We start from the raw sequence: 20,469 nt of genomic DNA, 5'->3' as shown, positions 1-20,469 counted from the left end.
CCCCCCTCCCCTGGTTGTCTGTTCTTGGTGTCTATTTGCTGCGTCTTGTTTCTTTGTCCGCTTCTGTTGTCGTCAGCGGCACGGGAAGTGTGGGCGGCGCCATTCCTGGGCAGGCTGCTCTTTCTTTTCACGCTGGGCGGCTCTCCTTACGGGGCGCACTCCTTGCGCGTGGGGCTCCCCCACGCGGGGGACACCCTTGCGTGGCACGGCACTCCCCGCGCGCATCAGCACTGCGCATGGCCAGCTCCACACGGGTCAAGGAGGCCCGGGGTTTGAACCGCGGACCTCCCATGTGGTAGACGGACGCCCTAACCACTGGGCCAAAGTCCGTTTCCCGGAACTGTTTTCTTGATCTGCTTTTCAGATTGTTCATTGTCGGTGGCTGAAAACACCCCTGGTTTTTGTGTGTTGACCCTTGCTGGTGCACAGTAGGGCTCAGTAGGAGTGGAATGACTGACTAAAGGAAGCCTGTCCCAGGGCTCCCCTCAGCCATGCTCCCGCCCACCATTCTCCCACCCCCAGGCCTAGCGCTTCCTTAGTCCACCAGCTCCCCAAAGCACCGACAACACTGTCCGTCAAATTCTTTTATTTATTCTTTCATTCAGGTCACAAGTATTTTTTGAGGGCCTACTCTGTGTTAGGCATCGCCCTAGGCTCTGGGTGATAGGGCAGGGAACCAGCACTATATTCTCTGTTTGGAATGTCCGTCCCCCCCTTGTTCTTTTATTCATAGCAAACTCCTTTTTATCCTTCAAAACCCAGCCCCAGTGTCCCATTCCCTAGGAAGCCCTGTCCCAGACTTTTCCTCCCCAGCCCCAGGGATGGAACTGCACCACTCTCAAATTATGTGCGGCCCATTCAGCGACGGGGCCTGGGATAGGGGCTGCTCAGAGGCATCAGAGTGGGGCAACAGGAGTCTGCAGGAAGAAGGAAGGACAGATGTTTCTGCTGGAAGCTCTGCTCATGAGCAGTGAGCCACGGGCACAACTGGGACTCTAACTCCTCCCTCCAGCTTGTTTTCCAGCCACTTAGCAACCCAGGAAGGAAATGCCTGCTGGGCACACCTTTTCTTTGCACAGACATGACCAAGGGTCTCAAATCCAGGCGAGAAGGAGCACACAGGGTGGGGGGCACCTAAGGAGACATGACGGGGGCTGGAGCCAGAGCCCATTCGGGTATCAGACCCTGGGGAAAACCAACTGCGAAGTCGGGTCCCCTGGGCCACCAATGCGGCGCTCCCCGCCACAGGCAGGAGCCAGGGGTGGGGTGTGCAGTGGTCCACGGCACGCCACGGATCCTGCTTGCCACGCCACGCACTGCGGGACAGCACTGGAATCCCCCCTGCACTCTGACCCCCAGCCCCACGCCACGGCTCCCTCCCAGAGCCTCTGGATCGGCTGTCGGGGTTCCCGCAGATTTGGGTCACTCCACCTGCCTCCTCCTGCCCTCCCACAAGGCTCCAGGCCCGACAGAGGTCACTGGCCCCGCGTGGCCCCCTGCCTCCGCCTGAGGCCGCGCGTTGTCTCCGGCGGAGGGCAGCTCAGAGCAGGGTGATCTCGCTGGGCGGCAGCGTGAGCCGCTTCTCGCGGGCGCTGAGCAGGCGCTCCACATGGGCGGCCACCACGCGGCACAGCTCCAGGCCCTGCGGCAGACACAGCAGAGCCCGCGCTCGCTGGCGGCAAGCGGCGCGTCTGGGACCTGAGGACCCGCGAGGCGGGCTGCGCGCGGGGTGGGGCCCCGGGGGGAAGAGGGGAGCACCTGCCCGCTTCGCTGCCAGTGAAGCTGGGGGCCCCCGAGCCAGCACGTCCCCCCCGCTGAGGACACCATGGCAGCTTCCCCCGTAGGGTCTACTTGTGCGGATTAAATAGCATTTACTGTGCGTAATTCCTTGGGAGTTGAAAACCGGAATAGTCAAATATCAGCCAATGACACAGGGTGACAGTTTCTAATTATGCGTTGCCATGGTTATCACCTGGCAAGCACACAGTCCAGGAGGAGGGGTTCTCTGGGGGCCCAGGGAAGCTACTAAGCGAGCTCTAGAGGTCTCAAGCGTCCCTCTGAGCAGGTTCTCTTCACCCATTCGACAGGTGGAAACACTGAGGCCAGAGAAGGAGGCCACGTGCCCCACATGGCACAGCCAGGAGGAGGCGGGATTTGAACCCAGGCTACCCTCTGAAATGCTCTTGGCTGAGGTCTGCTGCATCTGCCCCTGCCCCTCCAGGGAGGAGGACACCTTGGCTAATTAAATCCAAGGATGTGCCTCGGGGTGCGGGGGGTAGCGTCTGCCCCCCACCCCAGCCTATCCTTCATCTCTCCCACATGCTGCTTGGCCCAGGCCCTCGGGGGCTCTTGTCCCACATGGCCAGTGTGGAAGCTGAGGCTCCATGAGCGGTGGGGGTGCCTCAAGATCACACAGTCTGTCGGGGGGGGGTGGGGGGAGGTGGATGGGGTACAGGCCTGCCAGCTGCAATGCTGCTGCATGCAGACATCACCTCCTCCTGGAAGCCCTCCCTGATGACCTCCCAGGCAGCCCAGCCCCCTCACCCCACCCCAAGCACCCTCTCAGCACTGACCCCTTATTCGGGACATTTTTTTCACATCTGTCTCGCCCTTGAGACTCGGGGCCCTGTGAGGGTGAGGGCTGAGGTGGGGGGAGGCTCAGTCACTTCAGTCTCCCTGCCGCCAGCGCAGAGCCGGCGACATGAAGCTGCTCACTTTGAAGGAATGTGTGAATGAATGAATGAACGAGTGAACACGTCCCTCTAGACAGACAGACGGGAAGCAGAGGCAGCAGCAGGAGGAGGCCAGAGTGGCTGCAGGAGCAGGGAGCCTGGAGGGCCTCCCGCCCCCCACTCAACAGGCGTGCCCGGAGGAGCTGCTCCGGCCGGGCCCTGTGCTGTGGTCACAGTGTTGAATTGCTAGGTGCAGCCCTGCCCTCCTGGAGCTGACATTCTGGCCAGGCCAACAGACAATATGCAAAAGACAAATATCTGCAGGACTTGCAAGCCACGATGCGGGCTAGGGAGGCAGAGAGAGTGAATTAGTAGGGAGGACGGTCAGGGAAGGCTTCCTGGAGGAGGTGATATTTGGGCTGAGACCCCAGTGAAGGGAGGGAGGGAGCCCTGTGAGGAATCAAGGCAGAGCAGTCCAGGAAGGGGGAACAGTGAGTGCAAAGGGCCTGGGGCAGGGGAGGAAAGGGGAGGGCGAACTTGGCCAGAGGGGCTAGAAAGAAATGAGCCAGAAGGGAGAGAATCACCGAAGGGAAGGGGAACCAGGACTCCTGGGTCTGGGAAGCTGGGGACGATGGGATCGGGGAGGAGCAGGTTTGGGGCATTGGAAGGCACAGTGGAGAGGCCTACTGGCCTCCAGAGGAGGTGCTGAGGGGGCCTGGGGTTCAGAGGATCAGGGCAGAGAGAGAAATAGGGGGCTGTCCTGACAGGGACAGTTTTGAAAGTCTCACGGCCACACACAGTACCCTGGCAAGAAGTCCCAGCTCCGTGACGTTTAGAGATCAGCCAGGGGAGGCAGTGCCGGAGGAGAGAGGCAAAGGGGAGGCCAGGTGGAAGGAGGAGAGCGGGAGGGGGGGCCAAGGGGAGGGCACCAGGGAGGGGGCAGGACCCCGTGCCCAGCACTGCCGGAGAGGACGTCAGGGAGGCGGGCGGCCCGGCAGAAGCAGGCCTGGGCCTGGTGGAAAGGGGACTGGGGTGGCGTGACTGAGTCTCAGGTCCCCCGAGGGGCGCGGAGGGGCCCAGGGGCTCTGTGCTAGCCTGTCCTCAGAGGCAGGGCTGCGCAAGTGGAAACGTCTTTCTCTCATGCTTTGGGAAAGCAGCCCCTCCCAGACAGGCCCTGGAGGGGGGCATTGGGGGTGGGCTGCTGGGCCCAGATCTCAAGGTGCTGTAGCAGCTGGAAAGGGCAGATGTGGGTGAGCTCCAGTCCCAGTTGTACCCCTTCTCTGGGCCCTCTATGATGGGGTGAAAATTCTGCTCCTGTCTCCCCGCCCCGCACCGAGGGCTACAAGGTTTGGACAGGGGCTCTGGGGATCACCTGAGCAGCCACAGTGGGTGAAAAGGGGCAGGGCAGGTGAGCCTCAGTTTCCCTGTCTGTCACATGAGGACCTCAGTCCCAGGCCACAGTCTCACGTCCATGCCTGGGCCGGGGAAGCATCCTTAAACCTGCAGGTCCCTCCCTTCTCTCCAGCCTTCCAGGGCTCCCTAGCGCCCTCCAGAGAAAGCCCCAGATTCCTCACTTGGCATGGGAGGCCCTCCAAGACCTACTCTTCCCTGGCCATGCCTCCCATCAGACTCCCCACTAGTCTGCAAACATCTTGAACGCTTTCCCATGACCCCCTTATCAAGGTGCTCCCCTGGAAGATCACCCTAATGTATGGCGTTGGGGTTAGTCTGTCCCCTGGGGCTGGACGGTCCTTGGGGGCACGGCCAGGAGCTGACCTTTCCTGGAGCCAGGCTCAGAGAACCCTGGTGGAGGTCGATTGAATGAGAGGGAAGGGTTGAGGGACTAGGCAGGGCGGGGGCGGGGCGGGGCAGTGCCCGGGCTGGGTGGGTGGGGCGGGGCGTAGGGGGGGGAAGGGCTGGTGGGCGGGCGGAGGGGCGGGGCCAGGAGGGGCGGGGCCAGACAGGGGCTGGGTGGGAAGGGTGGGCGGGGCAGGGATAGACTGCGTGGATGGGCGGAGGGCGGGGCCAGGCAGAGGTTGGCTGGATTGGTTGGGCGGGGTGGGCGGGGCGGCCCGGAGGGGCGGGGATAGACTGGGCAGAGGGGGGCCAGGTGAGGGGGGCCAGGTGGGGCGGGCCGTCCAGGGGCTGGGTGGGCAGGGCGGGGGAAGAGGGGCGGGGATAGACTGGAAGGAGGGGAGTAGGGCGTAGGGCGGGGCCAGGAGGGGCGGGGCCAGGAGGGTTGGCTGGACGGGGTGGGCGGGGCGGGGCCCACCTGCTCCAGCTGCAGCTGCATGGTCCTCTGCGCGGCCACGTCGCCCAGGGCGATTTCCACGTAGGGGCAGCTAGAGTGGGCCGTGGGCCGCTGGGTCCGTGTCGACTGGATCTCCTTCAGGGGGAACTTCACCATCAGCTCCTGGGAGTGGGGGAACCGAGCCAAGACAGGCTGGTGGGTGTGGGACTGTCCCCCTTCTGGCCCAGGGCTCTCAACCACGCCCCACCCCTGCAATCAGATCACTAGAAGTCAGGCGACCCCGGTTTCGGTACTCGTTCCCCAACGGCACGCTGTGTGACCTCGAGTTAGTCACTTAGCCTCTCTGGGTCTCAGTTTCCTCACTTGTGATTCCACATATACTGGCGGCGGATCCCCAATGCGCCAGGCATGGTTTTAAATGCTTGGGATCCAGAGGGACCTGGAGATGCTGCTGGGGCCCTGACAGTCACCTCCACACGTCACAGCTGCTTCTGAGGAACACCTGCAACTCTCCGTCCAGGGCCTTTATTCCCGGTCCTAGACGCAGACTTGGACGCCACGGAGGGCAAGCCCGAGTGGTGGGGAGCTAAGGAACGCCCCAGGAAGGAGCCCTCCACCAGCGACAGGCAGGGACACGTGAATCAACGCCCCAGCTCCCTCGGCCTGCGGGTGAAGTAGCTGTGAGGCGCACGGCCACACTGCCCCTTGGGGACCCCCAGCCAGCCTGAGCTCCAGCTGCCCAGGGCGGAAACTGGGCTAACACACCCTGCTCGCCCCATCCCTTCCCTGACTCACTCCCCTTCTAGGTTTTCTAAAATCGCCTCTAGATAAATCCCTTGCCCTGGAATGCTTATCTCAGTGCCCACTTTGGGACGGGGGTAACGGTCCCGTTTGAGCGCTGACTGAGTGCGTTGCCTCAGTTTACTCTCAAGACCACCGTCCAAGACAGGGGCCCTGAACCTTCTTTGTTCCACGGAGCCCTCTGCCGGTCAGGCGAAAACCCCGGACCCCTTCCTGAGGCCACGCTGTGCTGTGTACATTTTAATAAATACGTCACAGCCGCGCCAACACGCGCCCACGAGGAGAATGTTCTCAGTTGCAGTTCCAGCTCACCGCTAAGCCCTGGCTAAGAAGCCCTGCTCTGAGGGGAGTGCTACGGCTCCCCCCGCTTTCCAGAGGAGGAAAAGTGAGGCTGGGAGAGGGGAGGAGACACGCCCAAGGCCCTGCGCGGTGGCCCCGGGCGCCCACGGCCGGAGGCCTCGGCCGCCCCGTGGGAGGGGTGTCCTATGGAGTGGGGTGCCGGGGAGGCCACTCACATGGGTGTCGGTGTGGAGGAAGTTGAGGCCGTTATGGTTGACGGCGAGGATGCAGGGGGCTGGCACGGCCACGTTGCTGCAGCTCTGGACGAAGAAGAAGGAGGAGCCGAACGTGGGCAGGGCGCTGAGGAGGCCTGGGCGGGAACGGGCTGCGGTCACCCGCCGTGCCGGGCAGGGCGCCCGCGGTCCCCCCACGGGGCCCCCACCTCGCCGGCCTCCCCACCTCCGCCTCTTCCTCTCTCCCAAGCACAGCTCTGTGTCTCTTTTCCAGCTCGCTCGGCCCAGGGCCACCCCCAGTCTAGGGGAAGCCTGGATGAGCACTTGGGCGAGAGTGCCCTCTCCGGGCACATCGGCTGGCAGAGAAAAGTGACTTGAGAAAAAGGAAATCCTTCTGGGATGGGAGAGGTAGAAAAAGTTACCTTCTCGGGGGACACCTTGCCCTGAGCAAACACAGCCCTTGGTGAACTGGATTTCAGCCCCCACTTGCCTGCTCAGGGGCCCTTGTGCAGTGCTCAACCTGCACCACTGTCCACGGCAGCCCTCCCCGTCCCCAGGGCTGCAGGGATATCTGTGCACTGAGGATTCCCAATCTCCCTCCCGGACGTGGCACCAAGCCTCAGACCCGGCTGCCTCCAGGGACCCACCGGTCCTCGCCTCACCCCATCCTCAGGCCAGTTCTTGGGGCCTTCCTCCGGCCTCCTCCCTCCCCCAACATAGCTGTTCCAAGGCATGTCCATTTTGTCTCCTGACGGTCTCCTGACTCCATCCATTCACCACCCCCCCCCCCCCCCCCCCCGTCATGGGGACTCTGTCCAAGCTCAGCCCCCATCTTCTCCATGCTGGATGGCTGCACCCCGGGGCCCTAGCCCTGGCCCCTCCCCACCATGTGTAAACCCAATGAGACCCCTGCCCCTACTTACGTCCTTCCATGGCTCCCGGGAGCCCCCAGGGTAAAGCTCTGGGCTCGGCGCTCGAGGCCTGCCAGCAGCTGCAGTCACAGGCTGGGCTCCCACAACGTCCCACTGGCCTGATAGCCTCCAGCCCCTTCCCACAGAAGGCCCGCCTGCCAGCTTCCAGCCCCCAGGACCCCACCAAGCCCCGTCGGCCGAGGCTCTGAGACGCTTACCCAGAAACTGGGCCCGCGCCTGGTGGGGGCTGAGCGCCTGAGTCTGCTGCCGGTGCTGGCTGATGAGGCTGAGCCAGGCCGAGCCCGCTGTCGTGCCAAAGAGCTGGGCCGGGACGTACCCCTGCACCTCCCGCCTGCAAGGCGAGAGAAAACCACTCCTGAGTGTCACAGCGGCGGCTGGTCTGCAGCCCGGCCTCAGTCAACCCCCCACAGGGTCACCTGTGAGGCAGGCAGTAGCGTCACCTGCAAGACGCGGTGTAATGATTACAGTTTGCGCAGGCATCAGTGGAATGGGCCCACCTGGGCCTCGGCACACAGCAGGTGCTCAATCGCCGCTGGCTGGGACCACCAGCGGCACACTGAGGCTCTGAGAAATTCACCCCGCCTGGGCGGGGGTCCTGCAGTGGCTGAGGCTGGGAGCCGAGACCTGAACCGAAGGTGAGTTTGTCCTTTGTAGGTCCTGTCCCCCAGGAGAAACCCAAGCTGGGACAGTGAGAAGCACATGGGGTGGGGTGGGGGGGACTTCAAGGTGGGCAGAGCAACCGCCCCGGGCTGGTGGGAGGGTACTGGGCCTCTCCAGGTCCAGGTCCTTCTTTCTGACACACGCTGTCTCCCCCAAGGCAGCCCCTTTCCCTCTCTGAGCATCTGGAAAATCTCACCAGTGGCCCCGGGTCCTGGCTGCCCTGGGCAGCAGTGCCGGGAGGAGCCAGGAGAAGAGCCATCTCCTGCAGACAGCCCCCGGGCACGCCTCCCCTCCGCTCTCTGCTCATTGAGAGGAAGACCTGGCATCTGGACCCAGCCCCCCAGGGTTGAATCCTGCCTCCCCCACCTCTTAGTGGGGTAAACTTGGGTCAGCCAAATGATCTCTCTGGGCCTCAGTTTCCTCATCTCTGAAAGGGGAAAACAAAGTGTGGCTGGGAAGATTAACTGAGATAGTGCATGCACAGTGCTTTGCAGGAAAGAAGGAACTCGATGGCTTTTTATCCAGGATTCAGACGATACCTTCGTGTGCTTCCAGCTGTTTTCACTTAAAACTAAAACAAAATGTAAAAAATAATAAAACAAAAACACAAAAAGAGCCACGGAGGTTTAGAGCAGCATTATTCACAACAACCAAAAGGTGGAAGCAACCCGAGTGTCCATCAACCGACGAATGGGTAAACAAAGTGCAGGAGAGACACACCATGGAATATTATTCAGCCGTAAAGAGGAGTGAAGTTGTGAGCCATGTGACAACATGGGTGAACCCTGAAGACATCACATGGAGTGAAATAAGCCAGACAGGAAAGGACAGATATTGTCGGATGCAAAGTAATTAGAATATGCAAATCCATAGTCAGAAATTAGAATACAGGTTACAGGGGCCAGGGTGGGGGCAGGGAGAGGGCAGTTAATGCTTCATAGGTACAGAGGTTTTGTTTAGGGTGATGGAAAAGTTTTGGTCATGGAGAGGGGTAATGGTAGCGCAACGTTGTGAATGGAATTAACACCATTGAATTATTTACTTGAAAGTGGTTAAAATGGGAAATGTGATGTCATATACATGTTACCAGAATAAAAATTAAAAATAGAACTGTATAATACAAAGAGTGGCCCCTAAGGTAAACTATGGACTATCGTTAATAATACAAAATTATAGTGACATTGTTTTATTAATTGTAACAAAGGTACCCCACTAACGCAAAATTTCAATAATGAGGAAAACTGTGGGGAAACGGACTTGGCCCAATGGATAGGGCGTCCGTCTACCACATGGGAGGTCCGCGGTTCAAACCCCGGGCCTCCTTGACCCGTGTGGAGCTGGCCATGCGCAGTGCTGGTGTGCGCAAGGAGTGCCCTGCCATGCAGGGGTGTTCCCCGCGTAGGGGAGCCCCACGCGCAAGGAGCGCACCCCGTAAGGAGAGCCGCCCAGCGCGAAAGAAAGTGCAGCCTGCCCAGGAATGGCACCGCACACACTTCAAGTGCCGCTGACGACAACAGAAGCGGACAAAGAAACAAGACGCAGCAAATAGACACAGAGAACAGACAACGGTGGAGGGGGGGGATTAAATAAATAAATAAATCTTTAAAAAAAAAATGAGGAAAACTGTGTATGTGTATATGGGTGAGAGGTATATGGGAACTATGTACCTTCTGCATGATTTTTCTGTAAACCTAGAACTGTTCCAAATTTTAAAATTATAACACGGAAAGAGCCTTACATTTTGAGCCCTGACTGTCAGAGACGCTGGGATATACACTGAAACATACATTCTCTCATTTACTGTTGTTGACTCCAGCGGCTCTCCAAATGTGGGCAAGGGTCTGGGAGGCTAAAGCCATTTTCGTGACAACCCTAGGACGTCATCTTCCCTTGTCAGTCTCGTTCTCTCCTGAGTGTACAGTGGAATGTTCCAGAGGCAACACGCTGTGTGATATCAAAACAGATGGAATGCAGATGTTCAAATCCAGCTGCCTCTATGAAGCCAGGCAGTAAAAGGACATGCAAAAAATAAAATGGTCCCACTCTTCTCATTAAACCACTTAAAAAATAATAGTGATTTTTCATAAAAATATGAGTTATTAATGTGGGGTGGGTATATTATTGTTATTTTAACTGAATTGATAAATCAACATTTAACATTTTTTTTCCAGTTTTCATTTTGAATAGGGTAAAAATCTATAGCTGTCACCCACACAAATAAAAGCTCTCTGGGGTCCTATTTTTAAGAGTAAAAAGATCCCAAGACTAATATAGGCCATTACATATTTTGTCAAAACCTATAAAATGGTGGGGGGCAAAGTATAAACTCAAATGTAAACTATAGGCCATGGCTAGCAGCAATGCTTCAATATTGTTTGCCAACTGTAACAAATGTACCACACTAATGAAAGATGTTGTTAATGGGGGGAAGTGGGGGAGGGGGGAGAGGGGAGGGTATATATGGGAATCCCCTATATTCTAAATGCAACATTTACATAATGTAAAGCTTCTTCAATAATAAAAAAAAGAAAAAGTAATTTTGATTAATCTCATTTTAGTTTTATTGCTGTCATTTAATTGATGTTCTTATTGAACTTTGATATTACTGATTTCTAGAGTAGTATCTCACAAGTATATATTTCTTTAATATATATTTGAAAAATTCTATTTCCTTGGATCCTGTAAAATAAGACAATTAAATATTGTGTTTTAAAAAGTACATCGTTGTGTTTAAAAGAATACATGTGTTTAAAAAAATACAGCGGACTTGGCCCAGTGGTTGAGGCATCCGTCTACCACATGGGAGGTCCGCGGTTCAAACCCCGGGCCTCCTTGACCCGTGTGGAGCTGGCCCATGCGCAGCGCTGATGCGCGCAAGGAGTGCCCTGCCACGCAGGGGTGTCCCCCGTGTAGGGGAGCCCCACGCGCAAGGAGTGCGCCCCGTAAGGAGAGCCGCCCAGCGCCAAAGAAAGTGCAGCCTGCCCAGGAATGGCGCTGCACACACAGAGAGCTGACACAGCAAGATGACACAACAAAAAGAAACACAGATTCCCGTGCCGCTGATAACAACAGAAGCGGACAAAGAAGACGCAGCAAATAGACACAGAGAACAGACAACCCAGGTGGCGGGGGGAAGGGGAGAGAAATAAATAAATCTTAAAATATATATATATATATCGTGAGACTAAAAGTTTGAGAATGACTGATATATACCCTTAGCATTAATCACATCTTTGAGAATATCCATTAAAGGCCACCTAACTCCCCATAATTTATTCGACGAATCCCCTATGCTTGGATATTGAGGTTATTTACAATCTTTTGCGGCTTTTGATAACGCCGTAATGAGCATTTTGCCCTGGATCACAGGGTATGCACATTTCGAAAGTTTTTGTGTCGTTTTTTAAAAATACTTAAATGTGCTCTGAGGTTTTAGTACCAGCCAGAAGCAATCTGCCCCAGCAAGGGTGGCAGGATCCAAGGTCATCTGGTGAGGAGAAGGACCTGGCCCCAAGGTCAGTGCAGCCCCACAGCTCAGCACTCAGAGAGGGGAGCATGGAGGGCCGGGCAGCTCCAGTGCAAGGGGTGGGGGTGCGCTGGGCTGCCCACCCATCCTGGCTCGGGCAGGCGGGCAGCCGGGGAGTCGGTGCTTACACGCTGGGCAGGTAGAAGTGGTCCTTGGCTCGGTGCTGCAGCGCGGCCAGCTTGGAGACCTGCTGCAGCTGCTGCTCGCTGGGCCTGCTGGCCGGCACGCTACTGAAGAGGCCCTTCAGGTAGTCCGGCAGCACCTGTGGGGGTCACTCAGGTGAGGGCTGGCCCGCACGAGCTCGGGCCTCCCACTGGAGGCCATCTGGAGACAGGCGGTTTTAATTGCGCCAGCTCCAGTCTGCTCCTGCAGGTGAGATGGCCTGTCACATTCCCGGGCAGGGTTTAGGCTGGTGCCAGCAGGTGCACCAAGCCAGTGCTGTCACCTAGATCACAGAGTCACCTACAGGGCTAGGGACTACAGCTTACTGGTCAACCCGCAGGGACAGAAGGCAGAGCAGTGGTTGCTGGGGAGTGGGACATGGGAGTAACAGCTTCATGGGTGCTTCCTTTTGGGGTGATGGGAATGTTCTGGAACTAAATAGAGGTGATGGTTGCACAACGTTGTGAATATACGAAGAGCCACGAAATTGTGCACTTTAAAATGGTTACCTTCATGTTCTGTGGATCTTACCTCCATTAAAAAAAAAAACCAACAACCCAGGGGACTGCAGGGTTGCACCCCAGAGATTCTCATCCGGCACATCTGGGGTGGGACTTGAGAATCTGCATCTTAACAAGTTCCCGCTGGGAGGCCGCTGAGTCCACAGCCTACACGGCGTGGCGCCCGAGCCGGCTGCCCGGGGCGCGTCTCCATAGCGACACCATGTGGCCGCAAAAGTGAAGTGACTCTCATTGGTCCCTGGACTTGCCATAAAAGGAAGCGCCAGTTACACGGAAACACCTGCGCTCCATCCCAAGTGCCTGCCGCGTATTTTGGCACAGGGGGTGTGGTGGATGAAAATGAGGGGCTTGTCACCCTGTCGCATGCCTCCCTCCTAAATACTTAATTTTTAAATTGTATTTTTATTATATATATTTTTATTAAATTGTCTTTTTTTAAAGAGATATATAAATCACAAAAAATGTTCCATTAAAAAATACAAGAGGTTCCCACATACCCCACCCCCTACTCCTCCCACATCAACAACTCCCTCATCACTGCACATTCCTTGCATTTGGTGAATTAATTTTGTGTTGTTGTTTTTTTTGCCTCGGCATCTTAGACCCAGCTGTTTGGTGCCGGGGCGACCACCCCTGACACCTGCTAACACGAGGTAAGCAGCTTCTCTCGCTCCTCCCTGCATCCCAGCTGGGCTCCTGCCACCACCAGCCTCCTGACGCGTCTCCCGGGGGACCCCGTGAAGCCGGCGGCTCTGGTCTGTCCTAGGAGCCGTACGTCCTAATAAACCTTTCTTTCACACGTCCCTGGGGTCACTCGTCCTCGTCACACCTGACTACCTATAGAAAGACCCAACCTCTGCAAGACAGGAGGCGATTTTGTAAAAAACCCTTGATCCTGACTTAGAGGACTGGCAAGTCTCAAAGGAAAAGAACAGGAAGACAAAAATAACAATCCTAGCCACACCCAGCTCAGGTCAAGGGCTCAGAGGAAGAGGCCATCTGGGGAAGGGAGGAAAAGAGGAAAAGAGGAGCTGTTTGGTAGGAAGCCTTTTGGGGGGGGGGGTGAGGGGGCACTGAGAAAAGCAGGGACACAGGAGAGCAGACAGGGCAGACCCACTGGAGGTGACAACGTGCAGAGGCCAGAGGGCAGGCGGGGAGGGGACAGAGACTTGACTGGTCTCTAGGGAAAGTTCCGGGGAGGGGGGGCGGGCCCGGATCCCCAAGGCCTCGAACGCCGAGGCTGAGGGGTCTGACCTTGCGGGCCCGGGAGGTTCTAGAGCGCCTGACCTGGTGGTAGTGCATCGTCACGTACAGCTCGTTCTCGAACTTGAGCGGCTGATCCCAGAGCGTGCGCCGGAACCACAGCGTGTAGCCGCCGTCCACCCGCTCCATCTCCGCGGCCACGTCCAGGATGTAGGCGCGGCGGCCCAGCGGGCGCACCTGCTGGCCTGCGGAGGGCCGGGGCGAGGGCTGGCGGCGCGGGCGGACCCCGGCCAGCCCCCGAGGTGACGCCTCGCCTGGGGCGCCGGTCTCCTTATGAAAGGGGCGCTGTGGCGGGGGGTGCCCGGCGTCGGGTCACAGTTCAGGGCCACAAGCCACACTCCTCTGGCTCGAGGAGGAGGCCAGCCTGTGTCTGGGAAAGGGCCCTGGGTTATGCTCGGAGAAAGCTCCAGCTCCTTCCAGAGGAGACCAGGGACAAAGAGAAGCACGAGGGACTTCAGGTCCCGGGACCAGGGGGTGCCTTCCGGGGAAACTCCTTCCGGAGGGGTGCCCGAGGCGAGGTCTGAACGCACCAGGGGGTGGGAAGGCCCGCGTCTGGCACCGGCGCTGTGCTCGCCTGCGGGAGGCTTCGGGTTTCCCGTCCCGCACCGACATTTCTGCCACCCCCGCCCCACGCCTTCGGAAACTTTTTACCGAAGACAGGAAAAACGGTGAGATGACAAGAGCCCAGGCTCCGGAGGCCACGCGGCCCGGGCGCGAATTCCAACGGTGAGACCTCCAGTAAGTCGCCTGGCCTGTCTCAGCTGAATCACGGCCCCCTAAAATACCCGCATCCGAATCCCGGAACCCCCGGAATTTGTGGGTGTGACTTTACACGGCAACAGGGGGTTTTGCGGATGGGATTAACTGAAGGGCCGCGAGGTGGGGAGATGATCCTGGATGGCCCAGGGGTCCCACTATCACCATGAGGGTTGTCGCCCGGTCGGGGCTGGAGAAGGAAATGCGGCAACTCGAGCAGAGGGAGGCAGGAAGATGTGACCACGGAAGCCGCAGTCAGAGAGAGGGAGGGAGATACCTATTTTCAAGAAAAGTTGTAGGCTTATAGAGAAATCCTGCCTTAAATTAAAGAGGGAGACATTTAAAGATGCCGGGCTGCGGGCTGCGAGGATGGAGAGAGAGGTACGAGCCGAGGAACGCGGGCAGCCGCCCGGAACGGCTTTTCCCTGGAGCCCCAGAAGGAAGGCAGCCCTGCCCTCACTTGAATTGCAGGAGGTCTCACCTCCACACCAACCTGTGGTTACAGCCACTAAGTTTGCCGGCATTTGTTGGAGTGGCGATAGGCGACTAATACAACCTCCTTGGCCTCGGTTTCCCCATCCACGTCACAGGGTTGTCATGGCGATTAAAAGAGCTCATAGAGTGTCTCCGTCTCCTTCCCGCCCAGTATGGCAGCCGGCGCTGCCCCTCCTTCTCTCCTTCTCCGTCTTCCGCCTAGCCGTTATCTAGACAGCCCACACTTTCCCCTTCCCCTCCCTTGCTCCTAACCCCTTAGCCGCCTACTGTCCAGTAACTGCCTACTGTCCAGTAACCGCCTACGCAAGCAACAGCACCCGCCGGCACCAATCAAGTCCCTTTACGTATCCCTAGACCCTATAAAACCATGTCCCCTTCTACAATAAATCAGACTTGTGCCTAGACCTCGTCTCCGTGGTGTTTTTGCTTGCACCGCGCATCCCTCGTGCCTGAGCGGAGAGAGCGAGGGCCCAACGGCTTCGTGCCGACTCCCCTCCTCTCCTTTAACCGTGGGGCAGCCCCCGTCCGGAGAGCTCACCCGGCCATCCGCGTCGACCCTCCCAGAGGCCCGCAGCTGCCCACAATAGAGGGAAGCGGATGTGGCTCAACAGATAGAGCGTCTGCCTACCACATTGGAGGTCCAGGGTTCAAACCCAGGGCCTCCTGACCCGAGTGGTGAGCTGGCCCACATGCAGTGCTGATGCGCGCAAGGGGCGTCCCCGCATAAGGGTGCCCCCCGCACAAGGAGTGGGTCCTGTGCAAGGAGAGCTGCCTCGCACGAAACTGCAGCCTACCCAGGAGTGGTGCCACACACACGGAGAGCTGATGCAGCAAGATGATGCAACAAAGAGAGACACAGATCTCCAGTGCCGCTTGATGAGAATACAATCGGACACAGAGGAACACACAGTGAATGGACACAGAGAGCAGACAACAGGGAAGGTGGGGAGAGAAATTAAAAAAAAAAAAGAGCTCATAGAGGGAAGCGGATGCGACGCAATCGACTGGGCTCCCGTCTACCATGTGGGAGGCCCTGGGTTCACGTCCCGGGGCCTCCTTGTGAAGGCAGGCTGGCCCATGTGCCGCTGAGAGCTGATGGCCCACGCTCGCAGAGAGCTGGTGCAGCAAGATGGACGCAACAAAGAGAGACACGCAGACAAGAATGCACAGTGAATGGACACAGCAGACCACAAGCAATAGGCAAGGGTGGGGGGGGATAAATAAATAAAATAAATCTAAAAAATAAAAAAATACAGCTCATAGAATGATGTGCTGTGGACTGGGCCTGCTGGGACATAGGATCTGCCCCCGGAAATGTCAGCAATGGAGACCTTTTGGGGACCCACTCCTGCAGATTGGAGGGTGCACGGTTGGGGGATGAAGATGGCAGTGGGAGGAGCTGGTCGGAGGCGGCTGGAGGCAAGGCCAAGGTCTGGAAGGGGGCGGGCAGCAGGTGGACAGGGCTTGGATGGCCCGGCGGTCCCCCAGGGTCCCAGCGGGCCCTGGTGAGACCACAGGAGGGGAGTCCTGTAGCCACAATTAAGAACTAGGATGCTGGAAAAGTGCTCAGACTTTTCGGCCTACTAAGGGAAACCTTCCCCAGGATGTAAGCTCCTGGAGGGCAGGGTGATGTCATCCCACATCCCCCCCAGCCCCAACGGCACCGAACAAGGAATCGGAGGGCCCCTGCCCTCCATGCACTCCGTCTGGGAGGTGAGACAGGCTCGTAGCCCAAACAAGGCAGAGCAGGAGTCAGAGGGCTGGGGGGACTTGGTGCGCAGAGAGGAATTTCCACGCGGAGGCGGGCTGGGGCCCAGGGGCCTCCCGGGCAAAGCCTGGTGGTGAGAGTGAGCCCAGCAGCCTCGGTCTCCCTAGCCGCTCACCTCGGTTGGTGACAACGAAGATGACATACTCGTCGAAGGCCTCGCTGCGCGTCAGAGCCATCTCTGCACAGATCTCCTCCACCACGTCCAGGGCCACCTGTGGGGGGGGGCAAGGTGTGCAGGGGGGGCTGACTCTGTTCCCCCTGAGCTCCTCACCCCTTCTTCACAGAGGTGGAGAACCAAGCCCCCCAAGGTCTCTGAAAACCAGCCTCATGCAGGGACAGAGAATGGCCCTGAGAGTCTGAGACGTGAGTTCGAATTCTGTCCCACCTCCCCCGTTCTGCGCCCGACAGGAGGCGTAAGTTCTCTGAGCCTCGGTTCATGCTTTTGCGAAACAACTCCTGCCCACGGGGCCGTGTGAGAGCCCGGGAGAGGCTGGGCACCCTTGGGGGCCCGCCCCCACCGCAGGAGGCTGGGGCGCCCCCGCCCTTCCACGGCGGCCCGCCCAAGGGCCTAACTTACGGTGCACGTTTTGATTTTGAGGTGGCGTTCGAGGCCTCCGGGAAGAAGAAAGAGCTGCCTCTTGGAACTTCGGCCGGCCTGGGCGTTGGGGGAGCGGGAGGGTAGAGAGGCTGGGTCATGAGCCCAGGGTGCTGGTGGCTCCCAAGCCCAGGAGTCCAGGGCAGGCTCGTGCAGGGCCACAGGCATGTACCAGGGAAGCCTGGTCCCACGCCACCTCCCCGCCCCGGGCCAGGGCTCACCAGCATGGCCCGAAGCTCCATGCCGCTGGGGAGCTCCAGGCGGCCCCCGAAGCGCAGGGTCTTCTGCAGGTTCTGCTCACAGGCCTTGGCGATCCCTGCAAAGACAGGGGGTCACATCCTCGCCCGTGGTGGGCTGCAGTCCTGAGTCCACCACACCCTCTCCCCCATTTTAGAGCGGAGGTACAGAGATTCGCCCCAGGGCATGAGCAGAGCCGAAGGGCTGGATTCGAACTCAGAGCACCCCCCTCCACTCCTTGCATGGATAGGCCTTTTGCCCAGCTCCCAAGTCCCCCTGGCTGCCTGTGAGCTCTGGAAACGGCTGGTGCCCACGTTGATGCCGTGGGACAAGAGGCTGGGCCCGGGGCCCTGGCGGTCCCCAAGCCGGGGGGATCCCGGGCATGCTCAGGTAGGACCACGTGCATGCGAGGGGGGGCAGCCTCGGCAGGGGGGTCCTGTCTCGAGCCGACTTCCCGCCCCGGCTCTGCACGCCATGGCTGGCCCTGAGCTGGGGAGCCCCCAGCCAACCCCTCCCTCGCCCCGACACGCCAGGACCGAGAAGCCCACCCTCGCCGCTCCATTTCTCTGGGGTGAGCAGTGTCCTCCCCGATGACTATTCTGAAATGGGGCTTCAACCAGGAAGGGGACGAGCCGAGGGGTCAGGGCCCTTCTGCTGCCGTCACGGAGCTGGGAGCCCCTCTTTGGGCTTGGGAATGTTTGCTAATTGAATCAAAGAGGCTGATTCAATGGCAGAGGGGACGAGGACCCCTACTTCCTTCATGGCTTCCATGCAGCCTGCAGGAGCCCCAGCCTCTGTGAATGAAGGGGTTGCTATGGAAACAGGGCTGGGTGTGGGACCTGGGGAGCAGCCCCTTCCTCCATACTCCAAGGTGGGGGAAGGTGGACACTCTGTCAACCAGCTTTGGGGCTCCCCTTGCCCAGACCCACTCAAAAGCCTTGCTGCAAAAATAGTACAACCTAGACACTATAAATAACAACAACATTGTAATATTTTTGTCACAAAAGCAAAGAAGGTACTATATTAATGCTAAAGGTAAAAAAAAAATGGGGTTGGGTTTCATGAGACGTGAATATGATTTTTTTTCTCTTCTTCATTTCCCTCATTAGCAAGGAGACCTTGAACATGTTATTTAACCAATCCGTGTTCACCTGTGCATCTTTCTGAACACCGGCGGGAACACTGAGTTTGTTTTTGTTGGTTTATTTTCAGGAGGTACGGAGGCTGGAGTTAGGACCTTGGACGTGGCCGCCAGGCGCTCCACCACCTGCTCTCCACCCGCTCCCCCTGCGTTTGGGTTTAGAGGCAGATGAGGTAAAAGCGCCCCGACAGAACTTTTTAGAGTAAGGCTTCCGTAGTTTTTTGTTTGTTTTTGTTGTTGTTTTTTAGGGTAGGCGAGGGAATAGAGAGATTATGAAGAAATGAGAAAAGAGGTAAGTCCACAACCCAAGCCACGGGTCCCAGCGTGCTACGGGCAGAGAGATGCACGTGGGGCCCCGGGTGGGGCCTTTGGGACCCTCCCCCCTCCCTTTCCTAATGGTGGGGGGCCCAGCTGTGTGCTCTTCTGATTGGTCACCTCACGAGCCCCACCTCTTAGTTCTCAGGGGTCCAATGGGAGGCCTGTTAGGGTTACCCTGACCCCGGAAAGAGTTCTAAGTGGGACGGAGTGGCCAGGGTCTATGAGGGGTCCACAGCTTGCTAAGCTGCCTTTTGCCTCTTATTTTAATGTTTGAATTTGAAATAACGTTTGAATTTTAAAAAGAAGCCTTGCCAATGCCCCACAGTCAGAGGAGCTGGGCTCAGCCCAGCGCTGCAGGCTCTCCCCCGCCTCACTCTCCCTTCTCACTCGCACCCCCCATTCCCACCTTCCAGCCTGCGCTCCTGACCCTTGCTGCACCTGGAGGCCGCTCCCACGTGTCCAGGACCCAGGCGCAACCTCCTCCACCAGGAAGCCCCCCCTCCCCCCGCCCGCCGCGTGCCCCGCACCCATGGGACCTCTACAGATGAGCAGTGACTTAACAGATGTTTGAGCAGTGACTTCGGATGAGGAGACCCGGCGCAGGCCGCCCTCCCGTTGGCGGCCCACCCAGCTGCCCCGGGCGGAGAGACGCCCAGCTGTGCATCCCGCTCGCTGAGCCCTCACCCTGGAAGGGCAGGCCTGGGGCCCGGCTGGCGTGCTGGAGGAAGCGGACGAGGTGGGGCCGGAGGACGTCCGAGCAGCTGTGGTAGGCAGCCACGATGTACAGCAGCCTCCAGCCTCGCTGGCAGCTGTCCCTGCGGGGACACACGCACAGGGCCATGTCACACGTGGCCATGCACTGGAGAGCCGGGCCAGGGGTCTCTTGGGATGGGTCTGGGGGTCTCCAGTTCCCAGGCATGCAGAAGGCGAGCTACGCTTGGGAAGCCAGGGAAGGAAGAGGGCTGGGGGAAAGAAACTGATCTTCCCCGGGGGAGGACATCTCTGGGGACATTTCTGGGTGAAGGTCCTTGCAGGAGGCCACGGGTTTGGCATCTGCCGGGCTGCGCAGAGGCAGCTGGCCTGGGGACGAGGGGAGGGAGAAGCACGGCGGTTCAAAAAGTCCTGAGCGGCTGGAAGGCAAGTGCAAGAAGTAGAGGGAAGTGGGCCTGGTGGTAACAAGAGCAGGGCACACATTGGGCACCTAATGTATGCTGGCCCTGTGGGAGATGAAGTAACCTGTCCTCACACTGCCCTGGGGATGAGGGTGTCATATGTGGGGACTTCTGGTGTCTGGGCACTTCCTTTGGGGAGAAACTGCCCTCTCTAAGTAGTTGCCCAAACTGTTGTGGAGATGGGCGTGGACCATTGCCAATTAGAACACTCACAGCAATTGGTTTAGGGATGGCCAAAAGATCCAGGTCTGGCCAATTAGAGCACAGCTTCCCTCTATAGTGATTGGTTTGAGGATGGGCATGTGACCTGGGTCTAGCCAATCAGAATGCTGTACCTCCCCTGTTGTGTTTGGTTCAGGGAGGGCTGGTGACCAAGCCAGGCCAAAGAAAGTCAGGTGGGTTGGGGACTTTTGTTGTAAATATTTGTTCTGGCTATCTTCCTTTCCCCTGGGTTTGCTAGCTCAGATGCCTCCCTGGAACTGCCACCTTGCCAGCCTATGGAGAGGCTGCCTGGGGATGACACCAGTGCAGAGGAAAGCAGGACCAAGAGATGAAGGAAGGCTGCTTCCTGTGACACCTGGGTCCAGCTATGCCTGAAGCCACATGCTCACCGAGTTTTCTGTTACCTGAACCATTCACTTTCCTTTTTTGCTTAAACCAGCTCGAGTTGGGTTGCTGTCACTTGCA

At 58.3% G+C, this 20,469-nt stretch overlaps 1 protein-coding gene across 1 annotated transcript in view; it reads right to left on the bottom strand.

The window, feature by feature from the left end:
- Positions 1-538: 538 nt before the first annotated feature.
- Positions 539-20,469, bottom strand: part of MYO15A (myosin XVA) — a 67,914-nt gene continuing 47,983 nt past the window's right edge. Inside the window, 10 exon segments of the mRNA XM_058283351.1 lie at positions 539-1,642; positions 4,945-5,085; positions 6,240-6,373; positions 7,366-7,499; positions 11,483-11,616; positions 13,325-13,485; positions 16,435-16,531; positions 16,897-16,974; positions 17,136-17,230; positions 19,295-19,425. Of these exon segments, the coding sequence (XP_058139334.1) occupies positions 1,541-1,642; positions 4,945-5,085; positions 6,240-6,373; positions 7,366-7,499; positions 11,483-11,616; positions 13,325-13,485; positions 16,435-16,531; positions 16,897-16,974; positions 17,136-17,230; positions 19,295-19,425 (1,207 nt within the window). The 3' untranslated portion in view covers positions 539-1,540.

This window comes from Dasypus novemcinctus, chromosome 21 (genome assembly GCF_030445035.2).
Source record: "Dasypus novemcinctus isolate mDasNov1 chromosome 21, mDasNov1.1.hap2, whole genome shotgun sequence".
NCBI lineage: Eukaryota > Metazoa > Chordata > Mammalia > Cingulata > Dasypodidae > Dasypus > Dasypus novemcinctus.
Note: the sequence above shows the minus strand (reverse complement) of the source record. Positions and strands in the feature narration are given on the sequence as shown.